The following is a 19,771-nucleotide window of genomic DNA, read 5'->3' on the forward strand; positions in this document are numbered from 1 at the left end:
GGCAGTGGCGCACCCAGGGGGGGGGGGGTTCCGAGCACCCAGAAACCCCCCTCCACTAAAAAAAAAATATATATTTTTTTTTTTTAGATGCATGAGTATTATTAATGGCTGTAGCGTCCTCTGCAGCCTGCACATATATGATAGATAGAGATATATACATGTGTATATATATGTGTACTGTATGTGTGTGTACATATATATATATATATATATATATGTATGCATGTTTAATATGCTATGTATATGTGTATATATGTGTGTGTGTATGTATATATATATATATATATATATATGTGTGTAGATATATGTATATATATATATATATACACACACACAGACACACTAGTTTTACGGACCCAGCATATACTGGATCACCTCAGTCCCCACCCCCGTGATTGGCTCCGCCCAGTTCTGGAAACACCCCCCCCCCCCCATGCAAATCCTGCGTTTGCCACTGCACGGACACGTGGGACAAAGTCCCCCTTTTCAGGGCATCTAGATATTTTAGACTCTGATTATATATATTATGTCTAGGGGTTTTAATTCTGATAATATGTTTATATTATTGTAATTATTTATTCAACCATTTATTTGTTCCTTGATACACCAATTTAAGGTATGACTTTTTTGTTATATCCAAAATAACCTAAATGTTTTGTTTTATCAGTTATAGGTATTAAGGTATCAGGATTGATGTCAGTTTCCCAGATAACTTGTCTTCCTTAGGTGTGTACACACGGTGAGATATTTTCTTTCGATTTTGACTATATAGTCAAAATCGCAAGAAAAGTTAATGCAGATCGCAAGGTGAAAGTCACCTTGCGATCCCGATGCGCGGTCCCACCAGGTCGGCATCGCAAGAAAAGATAGACTGTGCAGGCAAGTCAATCCTTGCTAGATCGGTGTACTATCTAGTTCATCTCACATGTCAATGACATCTCACATAATCGTAAGCACACATAGTCCATATCTCAAGAAAAGTTAGTCAAAATCTGTGCTATCTGGGCTCCAGGCAGTTCAAGGGAAATCGCAAGTGAAAATCGGGCATAGCAAGGATCTTACCGTGTGTACACACCCTTAGTTCTGGCTTGATAATGAGGCTTGGAACAAGAGTTGGAACGCAAAAAGTAAAATGTCCACCAGTATGATCAAAATATTCCCCTTCCTGTTTGTAGAAATGAGGCTTGGAACACACGCCAGCCTCCGTACAGAATGTGATAGGTCACTTTCGGTTAGACAGGATATGTCACTTCCGGTAATAGTGGAACGCATGCCGCTTAGGGGGCCAGATATAAGTGGGTGCACCGTTTCACCTTGTAGTGCACTTAAGGTATTTACCCCTATATAGGTGCAATGTTAAAATGTGGCTTTAAACACCTGCCAGCCACCGTAAAAGATGCGGCACATCACATCCAATATGAAGGGAGATGTCATTTCCAGTAAAGAGAACAGTGGAATGCACACCGCCCAGGGGGCCATATTATTAGATGCACCTTTCCACAGGGAAATCCACTACCGATTTTATCAATTTGTGCTTATTTTGAGCGATTGCACCACTCATTTAAGGTTAATAAAAAGGTTTGGATAAATAACAAGTATTGGAACTGTATTGAATATGAAACATGTTTGGATGATGAATTTTAATGTTAGAATGGAAGTTAATAAGCCAGACCCGCCCACAGGGAGACAGGAAATGGGAGGTTATTAGCAGTGCTATAAATATGTCAAGAGTCCACCACCAAAGTACACCCTGAGGAAGGCTCTATTAAGTTGAAACGCGTTGGTGGCAAACGGAGTTCCTGTAAGCTGTGTGTCTCCAAATCCAGGGACTATGCATTATTCAGTGAGAGGATTACACCCGGGAATTTCATCTACCTTCCTGCTGTTTGCATTGCCTTTGCATAAGGCCACCTATGGTACTTGACCCCCCCAGATATTTGGTGTTTGTTGTTTTATTGATTAAAAAGTTTTACGGTTTTACACTATGTAAGAAATGTATTTCTTTGAGGCACCTTTAGTTAATATTTACTCCACCTCGGAATCAGACACCTAGGGGGACACAGGGGAGGAGTTCTATGATTCTACTGTTTATTACAGGACCTATAAGGGTACGCATATGTTGTACACATTGTTTCCATTACCCGTTGTGAAACATTCTGCACTATGAGAAGTGTTTTTCTTTCTTTGAGGTTTCGGCTATGATAATATCTTCTGGTGGAAGAGGATTGCAATATTTTAAAGACTGTGGACATTTCAAATAATCTGCCTACTAGGCACGTAATTTAAAAATACTTTGTGTGTTTTAATTGTGAGAACCTACCCCAACCAGGAATCATGGTTTCCCCTTTTATTTTACTGTTTGTTACTGCATTATAGGTGTATGATCACTATAGGGTTTCCAGCTGAATCCTACATTGGAGCGCTAAGATTCCATTAATTTTTTTATGTATACATTCTAGATAACGCACCTGCGGGTGTGGTTGCAAATGATGTAACCATGCCAGGCAAGTGGTTAAGACCCAGAATAAATACAGATAGGGTAAGAGCAGGGGCACTCAAAACAAGACCAGCTGCTGGTTTGAAAATATATAATTACAAATATTTCCACAGACACATTAGCATATAATTAAATAAAATAGCATATTAAGCATAGCAGAACAGCAGATGAACATTGCTTTCTTAGGGGGTAATTTAGATCTGATCGCTGGGCTGTGTTTTTTGCTGCCCTGCGATCAGATAGTCGCCGCCTAGAGGGGGAGGGTGAATTTGCTGTGCAAGTGTGCATACGGATGTGTAGCAGAGCTGTACAAACTGATTTTGTGCAGTCTCTGCTCAGCCCAGGACTTACTCAGCCGCTGCGATTGCTTCTTGCTGATCAGGACCGGATTTGATGTCAGACACCCTCCCTTCAAACGCTTGGACACGCCTGCGTTTGTCCGGACACTCCCTGAAAATGCTTAGTTACCACCCAGGGCCGGTTCCGGTGCTTCTGGCGCCCCAGGCGGCTTTAGGGGGCGTGGTCATTTACGCCCCCTGTACAGTCTGAAATGATGTGCGGTGCGCGATGACGTCATCGCGCTCCGCACAGTAAAGGACCTCCCCACGAAGGGAAACTAGACGCGTACGCGTCTAGTTTCCCTTCCCAGCGGCAGCGGGGGGGCAGCGGCCAGCGGCAGCAGGGGGCAGCGGGGGGCACACAGCAGCAGCGGATCTTGCCCTTGTGCGGCGCCCTCCGGATGGCGCCCTGCGCCCTCCGGAAGGCGGCGCCCCGGGCAAAAGTCCTGCTTGCCCGTGGCAAGATCCGCTACTATTACCACCCACAAATGGCCTCCTCCAGTCAATCACATTGCGAACACCCATGATGCTGGATCCTTCGCACCATCCCGTGTCGCAGGGCGCAGTTCCCCGTAGCAGTGGTCCGTCATGCCGGCGCAGACGCACGCGCGGTTCATATCTGATCGCACGCTATGCGAAAATGCACAGCAGGGATCAGATCTGAATTAGCCCCTTAAAGCAAGAGAAAATAAGATTTTAAACCTACCGGTAAATCTTTTTCTCGTAGTCCGTAGAGGATGCTGGGGACTCCGTAAGGACCATGGGGATATACGGGCTCCGCAGGAGACATGGGCACTTTAAGAAAGACTTTATGTCTGGGTGTGCACTGGCTCCTCCCTCTATGCCCCTCCTCCAGACCTCAGTTAGAGAAACTGTGCCCAGAGGAGACGGACAGTACGAGGAAAGGATTTTTGTTAATCCAAGGGCAAGATTCGTACCAGCCACACCAATCACACCGTATAACTTGTGATATACTAACCAGTTAACAGTATGAAAACAACATAGCATCAGTCCAAGACCGATGAAAACTATAACATAACCCTTATGTAAGCAAAACTATATACAAGTCTTGCAGAATTAGTCCGCACTTGGGATGGGGGCGCCCAGCATCCTCTACGGACTACGAGAAAAAGATTTACCGGTAGGTTTAAAATCTTATTTTCTCTTACGTCCTAGAGGATGCTGGGGATTATACCAAAGCTCCCAAATGGGCGGGAGAGTGCGGATGACTCTGCAGCACCGATTGAGCAAACAGGAGGTCCTCCTCAGCCAGGGTCTCAAACTTATAGAACTTTGCAAAGGTGTTTGAACCCGACCAAGTAGCAGCTTGGCACAGCTGTAGTGCCGAGACCCCTCGGGCAGCCGCCCAAGACGAGCCCACCTTCCTAGTGGAATGGGCCTTGACCGATTTTGGTAACAGCAATCCTGCCGTAGAATGTGCCTGCTGAATCGTGTTACAGATCCAGCGAGCAATAGTCTGCTTTGAAGCAGGGCACCAACCTTGTTGGCTGCATACAGGACAAACAGTGCTTCTGTTTTTCTGACTCTAGCCGTTCTGGCCACGTAAATTTTCAAAAACCCTGACCACATCAAGGGACTCGGAATCCTCCAAGTCACGTGTAGCCACAGGCACCACAATAGGTTGGTTCATATGAAAAGATGACACCACCTTAGGCAAGAATTGAGGACGAGTCCGCAATTCCGCTCTATCCATATGGAAAACCAGATAGGGGCTTTTATGTGTTTAATTGATACATTTAAAGTAAGAATAATTGAATGGTGCATTATTGTTTTTTACGTATAATTGAAAGATATATATATTTTTTATAAATTAATTCTATCTCTAGACAGCGCCCTCAATTTGCGTTTTTTCTGTATTTTGACAAAATTAGTGGGATTCAACACCCCCTTATTTGAGGGCTGCAGTCTATATTGATGCTAATTAATTGTGACAGCCGATTCATAATTCAGTTTAGCGCTTTCTATTTTATCCTTTTATGAGACAAAGCCGCCAATTCCAAAACTCGCCTAGCCGAAGCCAAGGCTAATAACATGACCACCTTCCAAGTGAGATATTTTAACTCCACCGTTTTAAGTGCTTCAAACCAATGCTACTTAAGGAAACTCAACACCACGTTAAGGTCCCAAGGCGCCACCGGAGGTACAAAAGGAGGCTGAATATGCAGCACTCCCTTCACAAAAGCCTGTACTTCTTGGAGAGAAGCCAATTCTTTTTGAAAGAAAATGGATAAGGCCGAAATCTGAACCTTAATGGAGCCTAATTTTAGGCCCAAATTCACTCCAGTTTGTAGGAAGTGAAGGAAACGGCCCAGATGGAATTCTTCTGTAGGAGCATTCCTGGCCTCACACCAAGAAACATATTTTCGCCATATACGGTGATAATGTTTAGAAGTCACATCCTTCCTAGCCTTTATCAGCGTAGGAATGACCTCATCCGAAATGCCTTTTCCGCTAGGATCCGGCGTTCAACCGCCATGCCGTCAAACGCAGCCGCGGCAAGTCTTGGAAAAGACAGGGCCCCTGTTACAACAGGTCCTGTCTTAGAGGAAGAGGCCACGGATCTTCTGTGAGCATTTCCTGCAGATCCGGATACCAGGTCCTTCGTGGCCAATCTGGAACAATGAGAATTGTTCTCACTCCTCTCTTTCTTATTATTTTCAACACCTTGGGTATGAGAGGAGAAGGAGGAGATACATAGACCGACTGGAACACCCACGGTGTCACTAGGGCGTCTACAGCTACCGCCTGAGAAACTTCTGATCTGGCGCAATTCCTCTGTAGCTTTTTGTTGAGGCGGAACGCCATCATGTCTATCTGGGGTAATCCCCACTGACTTGCAATCTGTGCGAAGACTTCCGGATGAAGTCCCCACTCTCCTGGATGCAGGTCGTGTCTACTGAGGAAGTCTGCTTCCCAGTTGTCCACTCCCGGAATGAACACTGCTGACAGTGCGCTTACATGAATTTCTGCCCAGCGAAGAATTCTGGTGGCTTTCGCCATTGCCACTCTGCTCCATGTGCCGCCTTGGCGGTTTACATGAGCCACTGCGGTGATGTTGTCTGACTGGATCTGAATTGGTTGATCGCGCAGTAATGTCTCCGCTTGACGTAGGGCGTTGTATATGGCCCTCAGTTCCAGGATGTTGATGTGAAGACAAGTCTCTTGACTTGACCAAAGACCTTGGAAGTTTCTTCCCTGTGTGACTGCTCCCCAACCTCGGATGCTCGCGTCCGTGGTCACCAGGATCCAGTCCTGAATGCCGAACCTGCAGCCTTCTAGAAGGTGAGCACTCTGCAGCCACCACAGGAGAGATACCCTGGCCCTGGGGAACAGGGAGATCAACTGATGAATCTGTAGATGTGACCCGGACCACTTGTCCAGTAGGTCCCACTGGAAAGTCCTCGCATGGAGTCTGCCGAAGGGAATGGCCTCGTATGATGCCACCATCTTTCCCAGGACTCGAGTGCAGTGATGCACTGACACCTGTATTGGTTTCAATAGGTTCCTGACTAGAGTCATGAGTTCCTGAGCTTTTTCTATCGGAAGATAAACTCTTTTCTGGTCTGTATCCAGAATCATGCCCAAGAAGGTCAGACGAGTCGTAGGAACTAACTGTGACTTTGGGCTATTGAGAATCCAGCCGTGTTTCTGTAACACCTTCAGTGAAAGTGATACGCTGTTCAGTAACTGCTCTCTTGATCTTGTTTTTATGAGGAGATCGTCCAAGTACGGGATAATTGTGACACCTTGCTTGCGCAGGAGCACCATCATTTCAACCATTACCTTGGTGAAAAACCACGGGGCCGTGGAAAGCCCAAACGGCAACATCTGAAATTGGTAATGACAATCCTGTACCGCAAATCTCAGGTACGCCTGATGAGGTGGATAAATGGGAACATGAAGGTATGCATCCTTTATGTCCAGAGATACCATAAAATCCCCCCCTTCCAGGCTGGCGATGACCGCTCTTAGCGATTCCATCTTGAACTTGAACCTTTTCAATTATAGGTTCAGGGATTTTAAATTTAATATGGGTCTGACCGAACCGTCTGGTTCCGGGACTACAAACAGGGTTGAGTAATATCCCCTTCCTTGTTAAAGCAGGAGAACCTTGACCACCACCTGTTGAAGATACAATTTGTGAATTGCATTTAACACTATCTCCCCTTCCTGGGGAGAAGCCGGCAGGGCCGATTTGAAAAACTGGCGAGGAGGCACCTCTTCGAATTCCAGCTTGTAACCCTGAGAAACAATTTCTATTGCCCAGGGATTCACCTGCGAGTGAACCCAGATGTGGCTGAAAATTCGAAGACGTGCCCCCACTGGGGCGGACTCCTTTAGCGGAGCCCTAGCGTCATGCGGTGGATTTTGCAGAGGCCGGGGAGGACTTCTGTTCCTGAGAACTAGCTGTGTTGTACAGCTTTTTCCCTCTGCCCTTACCTCTGGCAAGAAAGGACGCACCTCGTACTTTCTTGTTTCTTTGTGATCGAAAGGACTGCATTTGGAAATGTGGTGCTTTCTTAGGCTGTGAGGGAGTATAAGGCAAAATATTTAGATTTACCAGCTGTAGCTGTGGATACCAGGTCCGAGAGACCTTCCCCAAACAATTCCTCACCCCTGTAAGGTAAAACCTCCATATGCCGTTTTGAGTCGGCATCACCTGTCCATTGCCGGATCCACAGGACTCGTCTAGCAGAAGTCGACATAGCGTCTTTGAGCATCTCTCATATATAAGACAGCATCTTTTATATGCCCTAGGGTCAATAAAATGGTATCCTTATCTAGGGTCTCAATTTCCGCTGATAAGGTATCTGTCCATGCTGCTACAGCGCTACAAACCCAGGCCGACGCAATTGCCGGTCTGAGTAAGGTACCAGAATGTGTGTAAATGGACTTCAAGATAACCTCCTGCTTGCGGTCAGCAGTATCCCTGAGGGTAGCCGTATCTTCGGATGGCCGCGCTACCTTTTTGGATAAGCGTGTCAATGCTTTGTCCACCCTAGGGGAGGATTCTCACCGTATCATGTCCGTTGGCGGGAAAGGATACGCCATAAGAATCCTTTTGGGTATCTGCAGTTTTTTGTCTGGAGATTCCCAGGCTTTTTCACATAATTCGTTCAACTCATGTGAGGGGGGAAAGATGACCTCAGGTTTCTTTTCCTTATACATGTGTACCCTCGTGTCAGGGACCGGGGGTTCCTCTGTGATATGCAACACTTCTTTTATTGCAATAATCATATATCGAATACATTTAGCCAATTTTGGCTGTAATTTTGCATCATCGTAGTCGACACTGGAGTCAGAATCCGTGTCGGTATCTGTATCTATTATTTGGGATAGTGGGCGCTTTTGAGACCCCGAAGGTCCCTGCGACATAGGGACAGACATGGGTTGACTCCCTGGCTGTACCCTAGCTTCAGCTCTAATCTTTTGTGCAATATATGGTATATGCAATTGCGGTCGAATTGCCGCAAATGTCGAAAAACGGGGCATTTTCGACACAAAAAAAAAATCGACAATGCAATACAGTACTTTTTGACAAAAAAACGGCCGTTTCAGATTCGACTTTTTGAAATTTGACAGTTGTCAAATTCGACATGTCTGCAATGGTAAAAATGCGGCTTTTCGACAAAAGTATATTCAATTGAAGAATGCCGATTCGACAACAGTGCTTTTCGACAGTCATTTCGTCAATTTCAGTCCGCCTCATTTTGGTGGTGGAATCTAATAAAAAAATTTAAAAACATGGGCCCTCATTCCGAGTCGTTCGCTCGGTATTTTTCATCGCATCGCAGTGAAATTCCGCTTAGTGCGCATGCGCAATATTCGCATTGCGACTGCGCCAAGTATCTTTGCTATGAAGATAGTATTTTTACTCACGGCTTTTTCCTCGCTCCGGCGATCGTAATGTGATTGACAGGAAATGGGTGTTACTGGGCGGAAACACAGCGTTTTATGGGCGTGTGGCTGAAAACGCTACCGTTTCCGGAAAAAACGCAGGAGTGGCCGGAGAAACGGGGGAGTGGTTGGGCGAACGCTGGGTGTGTTTGTGACGTCAAACCAGGAACGACAAGCACTGAACTGATCGCACAGGCAGAGTAAGTGTGGAGCTACTCTAAAACTGCTAAGTAGTTTGTGATCGCAATATTGCGAATACATCGGTCGCAATTTTAAGATGCTAAGATACACTCCCAGTAGGCGGCGGCTTAGCGTGTGTAACTCTGCTAAATTCGCCTTGCGACCGATCAACTCGGAATGAGGGCCATGTTTTTTTGTGTGTTTTTTTTGTTGCTAATAGCATATCTATTTATATTAGAAGGGATTATCTACTTGGTTTGTCTATTAGGAGCCACAAGTATTATTTATATATTTTTTAAAAGAATATTTTTTTTTTTTTACTGACTAAGATAATATGAAGAGATCAGAGCATGTTTTTCAGTGGGAAGGGGTGGGAATGGGTTAAAAACCCAGAAAAAAATTGCGTGGGGTCCCCCCTCCTACGCATAACCAGCCTCGGGCTCTTTGAGCCGGTCCTGGTTGTAAAAATACGGGGGGGAAATTGACAGGGTATCCCCCGTATTTTTACAACCAGCACCGGGCTCTGCGTCCGGTCCTGGTGCAAAAAATACGGGGGACAAAAAGCGTAGGGGTCCCCCGTATTTTTAACACCAGCACCGGGCTCCACTAGTCAGAGAGATAATGCCACAGCCGGGGGACACTTTTATATCGGTCCCTGCAGCCCTGCCATTAAATCACTAACTAGTCACCCCTGACCGGGGTACCCTGGAGTGGGGACCCCTTAAATCAAGGGGTCCCCCCCTCCAGCCACCCAAGGGCCAGGGGTGAAGCCCGAGGCTGTCTCCCCATCCATGGGCTGCGGATGGGGGTCTGATAGCCTTGTGTCAAATAAAGGAATATTGTTTTTTGTAGCAGAACTACAAGTCCCAGCAAGCCTCCCCCGCAAGCTGGAACTTGGAGAACCACAAGTACCAGCATGCTGGGGGGGGGGGGAAACGGGCCCGCTGGTACCTGTAGTTCTACTGCAAAAAAAATACCCAAATAAAAACAGTACACGCACACCGTGAAAGTAAAACTTTATTACATACATGCATGCCGACACATACTTACCTATGTTCACACGCCGACTCTGTCCACTTCTCCAAGTAGAATCCACGGGGTACCTGAAAATAAAATTATACTCACCAAAATCCAGTGTAGATCTGTCCTCTTCTTTTTTGTAATCCACGTACTTGGCAAAAAAACAAACCGCATTACCCGAACCACGCACTGAAAGGGGTCCCATGTTTACACATTCCGGTCACAGAGGGTCCCTTCACTCAGCGGTGAGGTTACTGACCGCGAGTAACCTCACTACTGACCGCAAAGTTCCCACCATTGAAGATAATGGAGTGGCATAGTGCTATGCGCTGACAGCTCAGACGCGCACAGCCAATCAGGAGAGTGCCACGACGTGGCGCTCCCTGATTGGCTGAAGGGACCCCCTGTGACAGGAAAGGGGTCCCATGTGTAAACAGATCTACACTGGATTTTGGTGAGTATAATTTTATTTTCAGGTACCCCGTGGATTCTACTTGGAGAAGTGGACAGAGTCGGCGTGTGAACATAGGTGTGGGTCGGCATGCATGTATGTAATAAAGTTTTACTTTCACGGTGTGCGTGTACTGTTTTTATTTGGGTATTTTTTTTGCAGTAGAACTACAGGTACCAGTGGGCCCGTTTCCCCCCCCCGCATGCTGGTACTTGTGGTTCTCCAAGTACCAGCTTGCGGGGGAGGCTTGCTGGGACTTGTAGTTCTGCATCCCTTGGATGGGGGGGGGGGGGACAGCCTCGGGCTTCACCCCTGGCCCTTGGGTGGCTGGAGAGGGGGACCCCTTGATTTAAGGGGTCCCCACTCCTCCAGGGTACCCCGGCCAGGGGTGACTAGTTAGTGATTTAATGCCAGGGCCGCAGGGACCAATATAAAAGTGTCCCCCGGCTGTGGCATTATCTCTCTGACTAGTGGAGCCCGGTGCTGGTGTTAAAAATACGGGGGACCCCTACGCTTTTTGTCCCCCGTATTTTTTGCACCAGGACCGGACGCAGAGCCCGGTGCTGGTTGTAAAAATACGGGGGATCCCCTGTCAATTTTTTCCCCGTATTTTTACAACCAGGACCGGCTCAAAGAGCCCGAGGCTGGTTATGCTTAGGAGGGGGGACCCAACGCAATTTTTTCTGGGTTTTTTAAACACTTTTGTGCCGTCCAAAAAGTCGAATCCAGGACGCACACTATCCGTCAATTGGTCCGTTTTTCGACAGCGGGACTGTCGAATCCGTTTTTTATTGAATATGTCGAATTTGGGTCCCGGCGGCAGGGTGTCTGACTGTCGAATTGTGTCGAATTAAAAAACAGTCGAATTCCAGCCAGAATTCGACCGAAATTGCATATACCCCTTAGTATACCAATAGTCGCTCCCCCCTGCTATGACCCCCTGGTACCATACCCTCCAACATTTTACACATAAAAATCGGTACAAATTAGAAAAAGGGGTGTGGCCATGGGTAAAAGGGGCATGTTCATGTCCATTTTCCTATACTTTCAATGGAAGTTTGGAGAGCCAAAAATCAGTACAGATCATAAAAAAGGTACTGTACCTATTAAAAACGTACAGTTGGAGGGTATGTGGTACCGCTGAGGTAATCTGGAGTCACACTTGAGGAGCTGTGCGTCCCTGTCCCGTCAGCATCTATGTCCACTGCAGAGGGAAAATGGCACTGGTGAGCTGCTGGATCCTCTCATAGTGCAGCCCCGCCCCTTCAATGGCGCGCGGTCTTCCCACTTTTTTTATACTGGCTGAGGAATATGGTGCCTAAAATGAAACCGTTTTAAGGCTGTTGTGCCAGTATGGGAACTGTGTAGGTTACGGGGACGTAGCTGTGTACTGTGTCCGGAGACGCATTCCACCCCATGTAGAAGCCGTGCGTCTCCGTACCCTAATGCCGCCATAATGGCCTCAGTACTCACCACTCTTCATTCTTCTAGCTCTGTGAGGGGTGGCAGCGTGCTGCAGGACTGTAGCTCGCCGTGGTGGGGCTTATGAATAGGTCCCTCAGGGAATGGGACCATTAACCCTTTAAGAGGTTGGGCCATTCTCTCCCCCAAAGTCCCACGAAGCAGGCAGGCTGGTGCCATCCAGTCCTGCCTGAAAATAACAAAACATATAAAATAAACGTAGAAAACTCTTCGAGCTTCCTTCAGCGTGACCGGCTCCTCCAGGCACATTTTCTAAACTGAGTCTGGTAGGAGGGACAAAGAGGGAGGATCCAGCCCACACTATTAAACTCTTAAACTGCCTATGGCTCCTAGTTGACCTGTCTATACCCCATGGTACTAATGTGGGCCCCAGTATCCTCTAGGTAGGACGTAAGAGAAAATTCTTTAAACCACAGAGAGGATTTGGTGCATTGTTTAATCATTGCTATTTGGGGTTATACAAACTTTTTCTGCTATAGTACAGCACAGTAGCCGATGCCAGTTATAGAAGGGCAAATACATAATGCATGAAGATGTATTACTCTTCTGGAACGTGGAGAATAATGCAGCAGCAGCGGCAGCAGCACAGCCTGTAGGACGCATAGCCCACTTGATTCTAGCATCTACCCTCTCCTATACCGGCAACTAGTGATGTCACAGGGAACGCCTTTCCTCATTGGCTCCCTGCAGCCCGGTGACCCTTCCCCCGTCTCGCGTCTCGGGCCCCGCCCCTCGGCCCACCACCGCCACCAGCCGGCGTAGACGTCACCGCTGCAGCTGTGTGCGCGCTGCCTGTGTGTCTCGCTCCCTCCCGCGCGAGATTAGAGAGAGAGCAGGCCGGGGGTAAGATGGCGGCGCCCGTGCTGAGTGTGTCCGTGCCGCGGTGGGAGAGCGGAGCCCGGTACGCGGTCTGCGTCATCGGCATCGTTCTGTCTCTCTACGCCTTCCACGTGGAGAGGGAGAAGGAAAGGGACCCCGGATACCAGGCCATGTGCGACCTCAACCACTGGGTCCGCTGCTCCACAGTCCTCGCCTCCAGGTACTGGCCCAGGGGCCTCCATACAGCGGGTGTAGGTGTGCAGGGAGAGGGCTGGCCGTGCCGGGGGCTGTGTGCTGAGGGCACAGTAATGTGGGAGATGAGATTCATTCATTGTCCCTGTCACAGTGATGCCACCTCCGGGGTGTGTGCCAGTGATGAGGGCTCCAGGGAGTGTATCCGCCTGGCACATAGGGCACACGGTGCTGTATGCCTTGTCACGGTGCAGGGACTGTACCATTGCATTGGGGCAGAGTGGAGGCTGGGAGGTGTCTGTCACACACCCTGATCCTGTACACACACACACACACACACACATACCGCTGTGAGGTGTCAGCACTGTGGGCCACGTCGCCAATCACTGAGATTGTTGTCTGTGTGTCACCAGGGTACAGGCATGTGTGTGACTGATCTGTATGCTACGTGTTGGTGCAAAGGTTGCCTGTAGATGTGAAGCCCCTGTTGTATACTCTCCATGTGATTGCTGTGTGACAGCTCCCAGCCCATCACTATCACCTGCATCCCACACAGCAGCAGCACTCAGCGGTGGCAGCAGCCCATAGGTGTGCTGTAAAGTCTGGCTGACAGGATGCTGCACCCTCGGGCACAGGGTGGTGGCTGCCTGTACTTTTGTGTAGGGACTAGACTTTTCCTCTAACACAGTGCTGGAAGTAATCGTTATGCATATGCCTGGTCTGCAACTCTACCATAGAAAGCAATGTACTTTATACACACCTGGGCTGCTGTAACTTTATTCAAAGTTATTGTGTAAAAGATTGGGTTTTACGGAGATTGCTGTACCTATTGTGAACTGCTAGAGAAGAAACGTATGGTACTTAAACCAACAAACATGATTTAATTTACAAATAAAGGCAATTTGGTGCTCAGCTTATTTGTAAACAAAAAGATCATAGGTGATCTTACGTTTGAGTCCTCACCTCTGTCCGCCCCCCCCCACCCCAAGAGGGAGAATAGTTGTCAGTATCCTGGCGTCGGTATGCAGAGCACCAGGAACCCGACAGCCGGGATACTGAGTGCCTCCCGTAATGCTGTGGAGGTCTCAGGCTGTCTTTACGCATTAGCCCCACTCTTTGGTTCCTGTTCTTTCTTTCAAGTGTAGCTGCTGGATAACTCATGTCTGTTACCTTTGCCTTTCTCCTTGTATGGAAAACAGCGCTGTTCGAATTTTTAAATTATGAAGTTGTAATTCAGTAATATATCATGTCCCTTTTATCCTTCCTAAAACTCACCTGAGGCCCTGACTTGTCAACTCGGTATCTCTGAGTTTAATGTATTACTTGCTTTATGTGTATATCTTTGTTTATTAATTCTGTTTTGTGTAGATACGCTTGTTTGTTCCTAGAAAACTACCCTTCGCCATGAAATGGCATTTCTTTCTACATATTTCTTCATATCTAAGTTCCTTTATGCTTTAATAATCGTGTTCATGTCTGATTGGTGTTGCTCTAGGTATGTTTCTCTAACGTCCTAGTGGATGCTGGGGACTCCGTAAGGACCATGGGGAATAGACGGACTCCGCAGGAGACTGGGCACTCTAAGGGGTCGATTCTATTCGGCAACTAATGAATAGCGCCGGGAATTAGCTCCCGACGCTATTCAATTCAGCAACTAGTTACGTCGGCGATGGCCCGTTCTCGCCGACAAAACAGGTTGAATTGTCGGGAGAACGGGCATTCTCCGACTTAACTCCCCGGCGCGAGGCTGATTCCCGACAGAATCAGCCTCGCGCCGGCCGCGAGGCAGCACTTTTGTCGGGTTTCTCTTCTCATCCCCCGGGGATGAGAGAAGAATTCCCGACAATTGCAGGTAATTAGTTGCTGAATTGAATAGCGTCGGGAGCTAATTCCCGGCGCTATTCATTAGTTGCCGAATAGAATCGACCCCTAAGAAAGATTTAGTACTACTGGTGTGCACTGGCTCCTCCCTCTATGCCCCTCCTCCAGACCTCAGTTAGAATCTGTGCCCGGAAGGAGCTGGGTGCATTTTAGTGAGCTCTCCTGAGCTTGCTAATAAGAAAGTATTTTAGTTAGGTTTTTTATTTTCAGCGAGCTTCTGCTGGCAACAGACTCTCTGCTACGTGGGACTGAGGGGAGAGAAGCAAACCTACTAACTGCGGCTAGGTTGCGCTTCTTAGGCTACTGGACACCATTAGCTCCAGAGGGATCGAACACAGGAACTTAACCTTGGTCGTCCGTTCCCGGAGCCGCGCCGCCGTCCCCCTCGCAGAGCCAGAAGACAGAAGCCGGCGGGTTGAAGCAAGAAGACGTCAAAATCGACGGCAGAAGACTCCTGTCTTCATATGAGGTAGCGCACAGCACTGCAGCTGTGCGCCATTGCTCCCACACTAACCCACACACTCCGGTCACTGTAGGGCGCAGGGGGGGGCGCCCTGGGCAGCAATTGAGTACCTCCTGGCAAAAAAGCAGCATATATACAGCTGGGCACTGTAATATGCATGAGCCCCCGCCATTATTTTTACACAAAATCGCGGGATAGAAGCCCGCCGCTGAGGGGTCGGGGCCTTCTTCCTCAGCACTCACCAGTGCCATTTTCTCTCCACAGCTCCGCTGAGAGGAAGCTCCCCAGGCTCTCCCCTGCAGAAGCACGATAGAGAGGGTAAAAAAGAGAGGGGGGGCACATAAATTTGGCGTAAAAACAATATATACAGCAGCTACTGGGTTAACACTAAGTTACTGTGTGATTCCTGGGTCATATAGCGCTGGGGTGTGTGCTGGCATACTCTCTCTGTCTCTCCAAAGGGCCTTGTGGGGGAACTGTCTTCAAATAGAGCATCTCCTGTGTGTGTGGTGTGTCGGTACGTGTGTCGACATGTCTGAGGTAAAAGGCTCCCCTAAGGAGGAGATAGAGCAAATATGTGTGTGAGAGGGTGTCTCCGTCGACAACGCCGACACCTGTTTGGATATGTGTAAGTAATGAGGTTTATTTATTGCACAAAAGATTAGAGAACAGACAGGAAATCTACCCATGTCTGTCCCTATGGCGCAGAGACCTTCAGAGTCTCACAATGTTCACTATCCAAAATAATAAACACTGATATCGACACGGAGTTTGACTCCAGTGTCGATTACGATAATGCAAAGTTACAGCCAAAATGGCAGAAAAGTATTCAATATATGATTATTGTAAGAAAAGATGATTTGCATATCACTGATGACTCATCTGTCCCTGACACAAGGGTACACATGTTTAAGGGGAAGAAAGCTGAGGTAAATTTCCCTCCTCTCATGAGGAAAAAGAGCTGGAATCTCAAGACAAGAGACTGCAGCTTCCCACAAAGAATTCTCAGGCAGTATCCTTTCCCCACTAGGGCCAGGATGTGATGGGAATCTTCCCCTAGGGTGTCACGTTTGCCCAGAAGGTAGCCCTAGCCCTAGAATCCTTCCCACTGACCAATGTGGTACTGGGTGGAAGAAAAACAGGCGGCACTCCAAGGTCTTTCAAAATAAACTTTGTATTGAAAGGTTACAGCATGGTGCAAAAGCAACGTTTCAAGACCATTGCGGTCTTTTCGTCAGGCTGTGCATTGTGAGAAAAAAATACAATTGACTGAACAGTGTTTAAGGTGCTTACCTGCAATATATATCGGTGTGTGTGGCGTGCGGTGTCTCACGGAGTCCCGGGCCGTCGGCTTCCGGGTGCGTCAGCTGGTCGCTCCGTTCGTGACGTCATGGTTGCTGGGCAACCCGACGAAGCCTCGGGACCAGTCACGCCGGGAGAACCTGAAATGTCAAAATAATGATCAAGCTGTAACAACTTGTGCAATAGCTTGAATGTGTGATCTATATGTGATCTTGAAAAAACGTGAACATTAATGTGTAAAAGTAAATGGTGCAATTAAAATCACGGGATCTAAAGCTCTGTCAAATTTACTGTTAATTGCATGCGTATAGAGTTAATTCTTGAAGTAATTTACATATAGCTACCACTAGTTAGTGATCATAATGTTGTAAATATTTAGTAGTAAATGCATGCTAATTTATTATGTATTATGATAAGCTAATTTCAAGTTAAAAAGGTGTTCCAGGTGAATTTTTCATTTAGTCCGTTGGGTGCTAGCGCTCCCAATAGAAATATCCATTTGGATTCACACTTGGTCAGAAGTTTTTGACGGTCACCTCCTCTTATCAAGGGTGGAATGTGATCTATGATCTTGCATCGAAGATCTGATAGATGATGTCCCTGTTGTCGGTAATGTCTTGCTACAGGTTGGTCAATGTTCTTTCCTTCCAGTGCTGCCTTGACCGCCGATCTATGAAGAGCCATACGGTCACGTAGATTTCTTATGGTTTGTCCTACGTAAATAAGACCACAAGGGCACGTGATAGTGTACACTATGAAGGCTGTAGTGCACGTTACCACGTGTTTTATTTTGTATTGTTGTCCAGTTTGCTGGTTGGCAAAAGAGTTTCCTGGTTCCATATATTTACAGGTGGTGCACGATATGCATTTATAACATCCTGGTTTTTTGATTGTGCCAAAGAGTGTAGTATTCATTTTTGCAGTGATGTTGGTTTTTACTAAGCGATCACGTATACTTCTGCCCCTTCTATAACTGGGCATAATGCGAGTGTTTTTAAATATTGGTAGCTCCTTGTCGCCTGTGACAATGGGCCAAAGGGCCTTGGTTGCTTGTGGAATCACTGCACTGGCTGTGTTAAAGGTTGTCACAAACGGTATCTTGCTCTTATCTTCTTTTCTTTGTTTGTTCGTGGGTTGCAACAATTGTTCTCGTGGCATTTGTAATACTCTGTTCTTCGTTTCTGTCAATTCCTTGTGGTGATACCCTCTGGAAGCAAATTTGTCCACCATATGTGACAATGCTTGTTCTAAATCTTCTGGATCACTTGAAATACGGGCTGCCCTGATCATTTGTGATCGTGGCAACCCTTTGATCAAGGCCGGTGGGTGACAGCTGCTGTGTAATAACATGGTATTCCGGTCTGTGCTTTTAGTATATAAAGATGTTTTCAGTCTTCCCTCCTTGATGCTTATGGTGACGTCTAGATAGTTAATACTAGATGTACTAACCTGATGTGTAAATTTTATGGGGTGATCCATCTGGTTAATATTGGAGATTAATGAGGTTAAGATTGATAAAGGACCCGACCATATTATCAGCAGATCATCGATATATCTTGTGTATAGTGATATATATTGTGAAATTTCTGGATCCGAGAAGAAGAAGATTTGTTCTTGTTGAAACATGTACACGTTTGCGAAAGACGGGGCCACGTTGGACCCCATGGCGCAGCCTTTGGTCTGGATGTAATATTGGCCATTATGTAAGAAATAATTGTTGACCAGGGTGCTTTTCAACAACTCTAGAAATAATGGAATGGGAATCTCTGTGAACTTGTGTTTGTATAGAAACAATTCCATGGCTTTGAGTCCTTCTTGATGGGGGATTACTGTGTATAAGCTTTTTACGTCTAATGTACACAGTATGGTATTTTCTGGCAATTGCGTTAGAGCTTGTAACTTAAGTAAAAGTTGTGTGGTATCTTTCAAAAAGGTAGATTGTTTGGAGATAAGTGGTTGAATAAGGCCATCCAGGAATTTGGACACTGGCTGCAACAATGACCCTCTGGCTGAGATAATAGGGCGAGGGGGTGGATTGCTGGCATCTTTGTGAAGTTTTGGTACCGTATATATTATAGGAGTGATGGGATATTCTGTGCTTAATGCTTTAAATGTTCTGTTATTGATTTGTTGTGTATCATAGGCTTGTTTTAAAGTATTGTCCAATTGTGTTTTATACTTTTCAGTAGGATTATTGGACAATTTGCTGTAAGTGACTGTGTCCGATAATAACTTGTCTATGTTTTTAATGTAAATGTCCGTGTCTTGCAGCACAATGCCTCCTCCTTTGTCCGCTGAGCGGATTATAATGTTGTTTAAGGCTGATAGTTCATTGAGTGCCTGATGTTCTTGTTTAGTGAGATTGGAGCAAATTTTAGATTTTGCTCCTTGATATTTACTCACTGAGTCATCCAAGAGTCTGTTGTAGGTTTTTAAGGAGGGGTTATTGGAGGCCGGATCAAAGGAAGATCTTTTATATATTAGTTGATGTTTGGGGTCCACTTGAGTGGAGGTAGTTTGATGCTGGAAAAATTCTTTAGTTTTTAACGTCCTATGGTGTCCATAGAGATCTATTTTCCAATTGAGTTGATTATAATATGTCGTGGGGATAAATGATAATCCCTTGTTCAGGACTGCTGATTGTGCTGCAGTTAAGGAATGAGACGATAAGTTAAACACTATTTCTTCTTTTTTGTATTTATTGGCGGCTTGGTAGATTCTTTGGTTTTGACCACCTCTCCTGGTTCTTCTGTGGACCGATGATCTGCCCTGGTTCTTGAAGCTCGATCTAAAGGGATCTCGGGTGTTTTAGTGGGGTCATCGGAGTCGTTGATATGAAAATCGCTGTCGCTGTTTGATTGGGAGCGATGTCGAAAGTTGGTGTTTCTAGAATCTCTTTTGTCTCTCCAAGATATTTTTGAGCGAGATCTGGAGCGGCCGGAGGTGAAGTCGGTGCCACTGAGCCATCTGTACACTCTAAATTCCTCATAATCTGTTTGTACAGTGATGAGTTTTTTATTTTAAAATTTCAGGAGCTCTTGTCTGTAATTGTTACATTGTGTCTCCATTTTTGTCCACATTGATGTTTTTTGTCATCTATTATTGGCTTGTATGTGGTGGTAGCAGTGTTTAATTTTTCTTTCGTTTCCTTGAGAATTCTGCCCGACTCCTCGATCACGAGCAGCATAAGATCGAAGCTGCATTTATTTAGTATAGATATCCATTTG

The 19,771-nt window shown here is 46.5% G+C and overlaps 1 protein-coding gene across 1 annotated transcript in view; it reads left to right on the plus strand.

Annotated features, from left to right (window-relative positions):
* The first annotated feature begins 12,587 nt into the window (after positions 1-12,587).
* Positions 12,588-19,771, plus strand: part of VKORC1L1 (vitamin K epoxide reductase complex subunit 1 like 1) — a 129,781-nt gene continuing 122,597 nt past the window's right edge. Inside the window, exon 1 of the mRNA XM_063953837.1 lies at positions 12,588-12,926. Within this exon, the coding sequence (XP_063809907.1) occupies positions 12,736-12,926 (191 nt within the window). The 5' untranslated portion in view covers positions 12,588-12,735. The remainder of the gene's footprint in view (positions 12,927-19,771) is intronic.

Source organism: Pseudophryne corroboree, chromosome 2 (assembly GCF_028390025.1).
Source record: "Pseudophryne corroboree isolate aPseCor3 chromosome 2, aPseCor3.hap2, whole genome shotgun sequence".
Taxonomy (NCBI): domain Eukaryota; kingdom Metazoa; phylum Chordata; class Amphibia; order Anura; family Myobatrachidae; genus Pseudophryne; species Pseudophryne corroboree.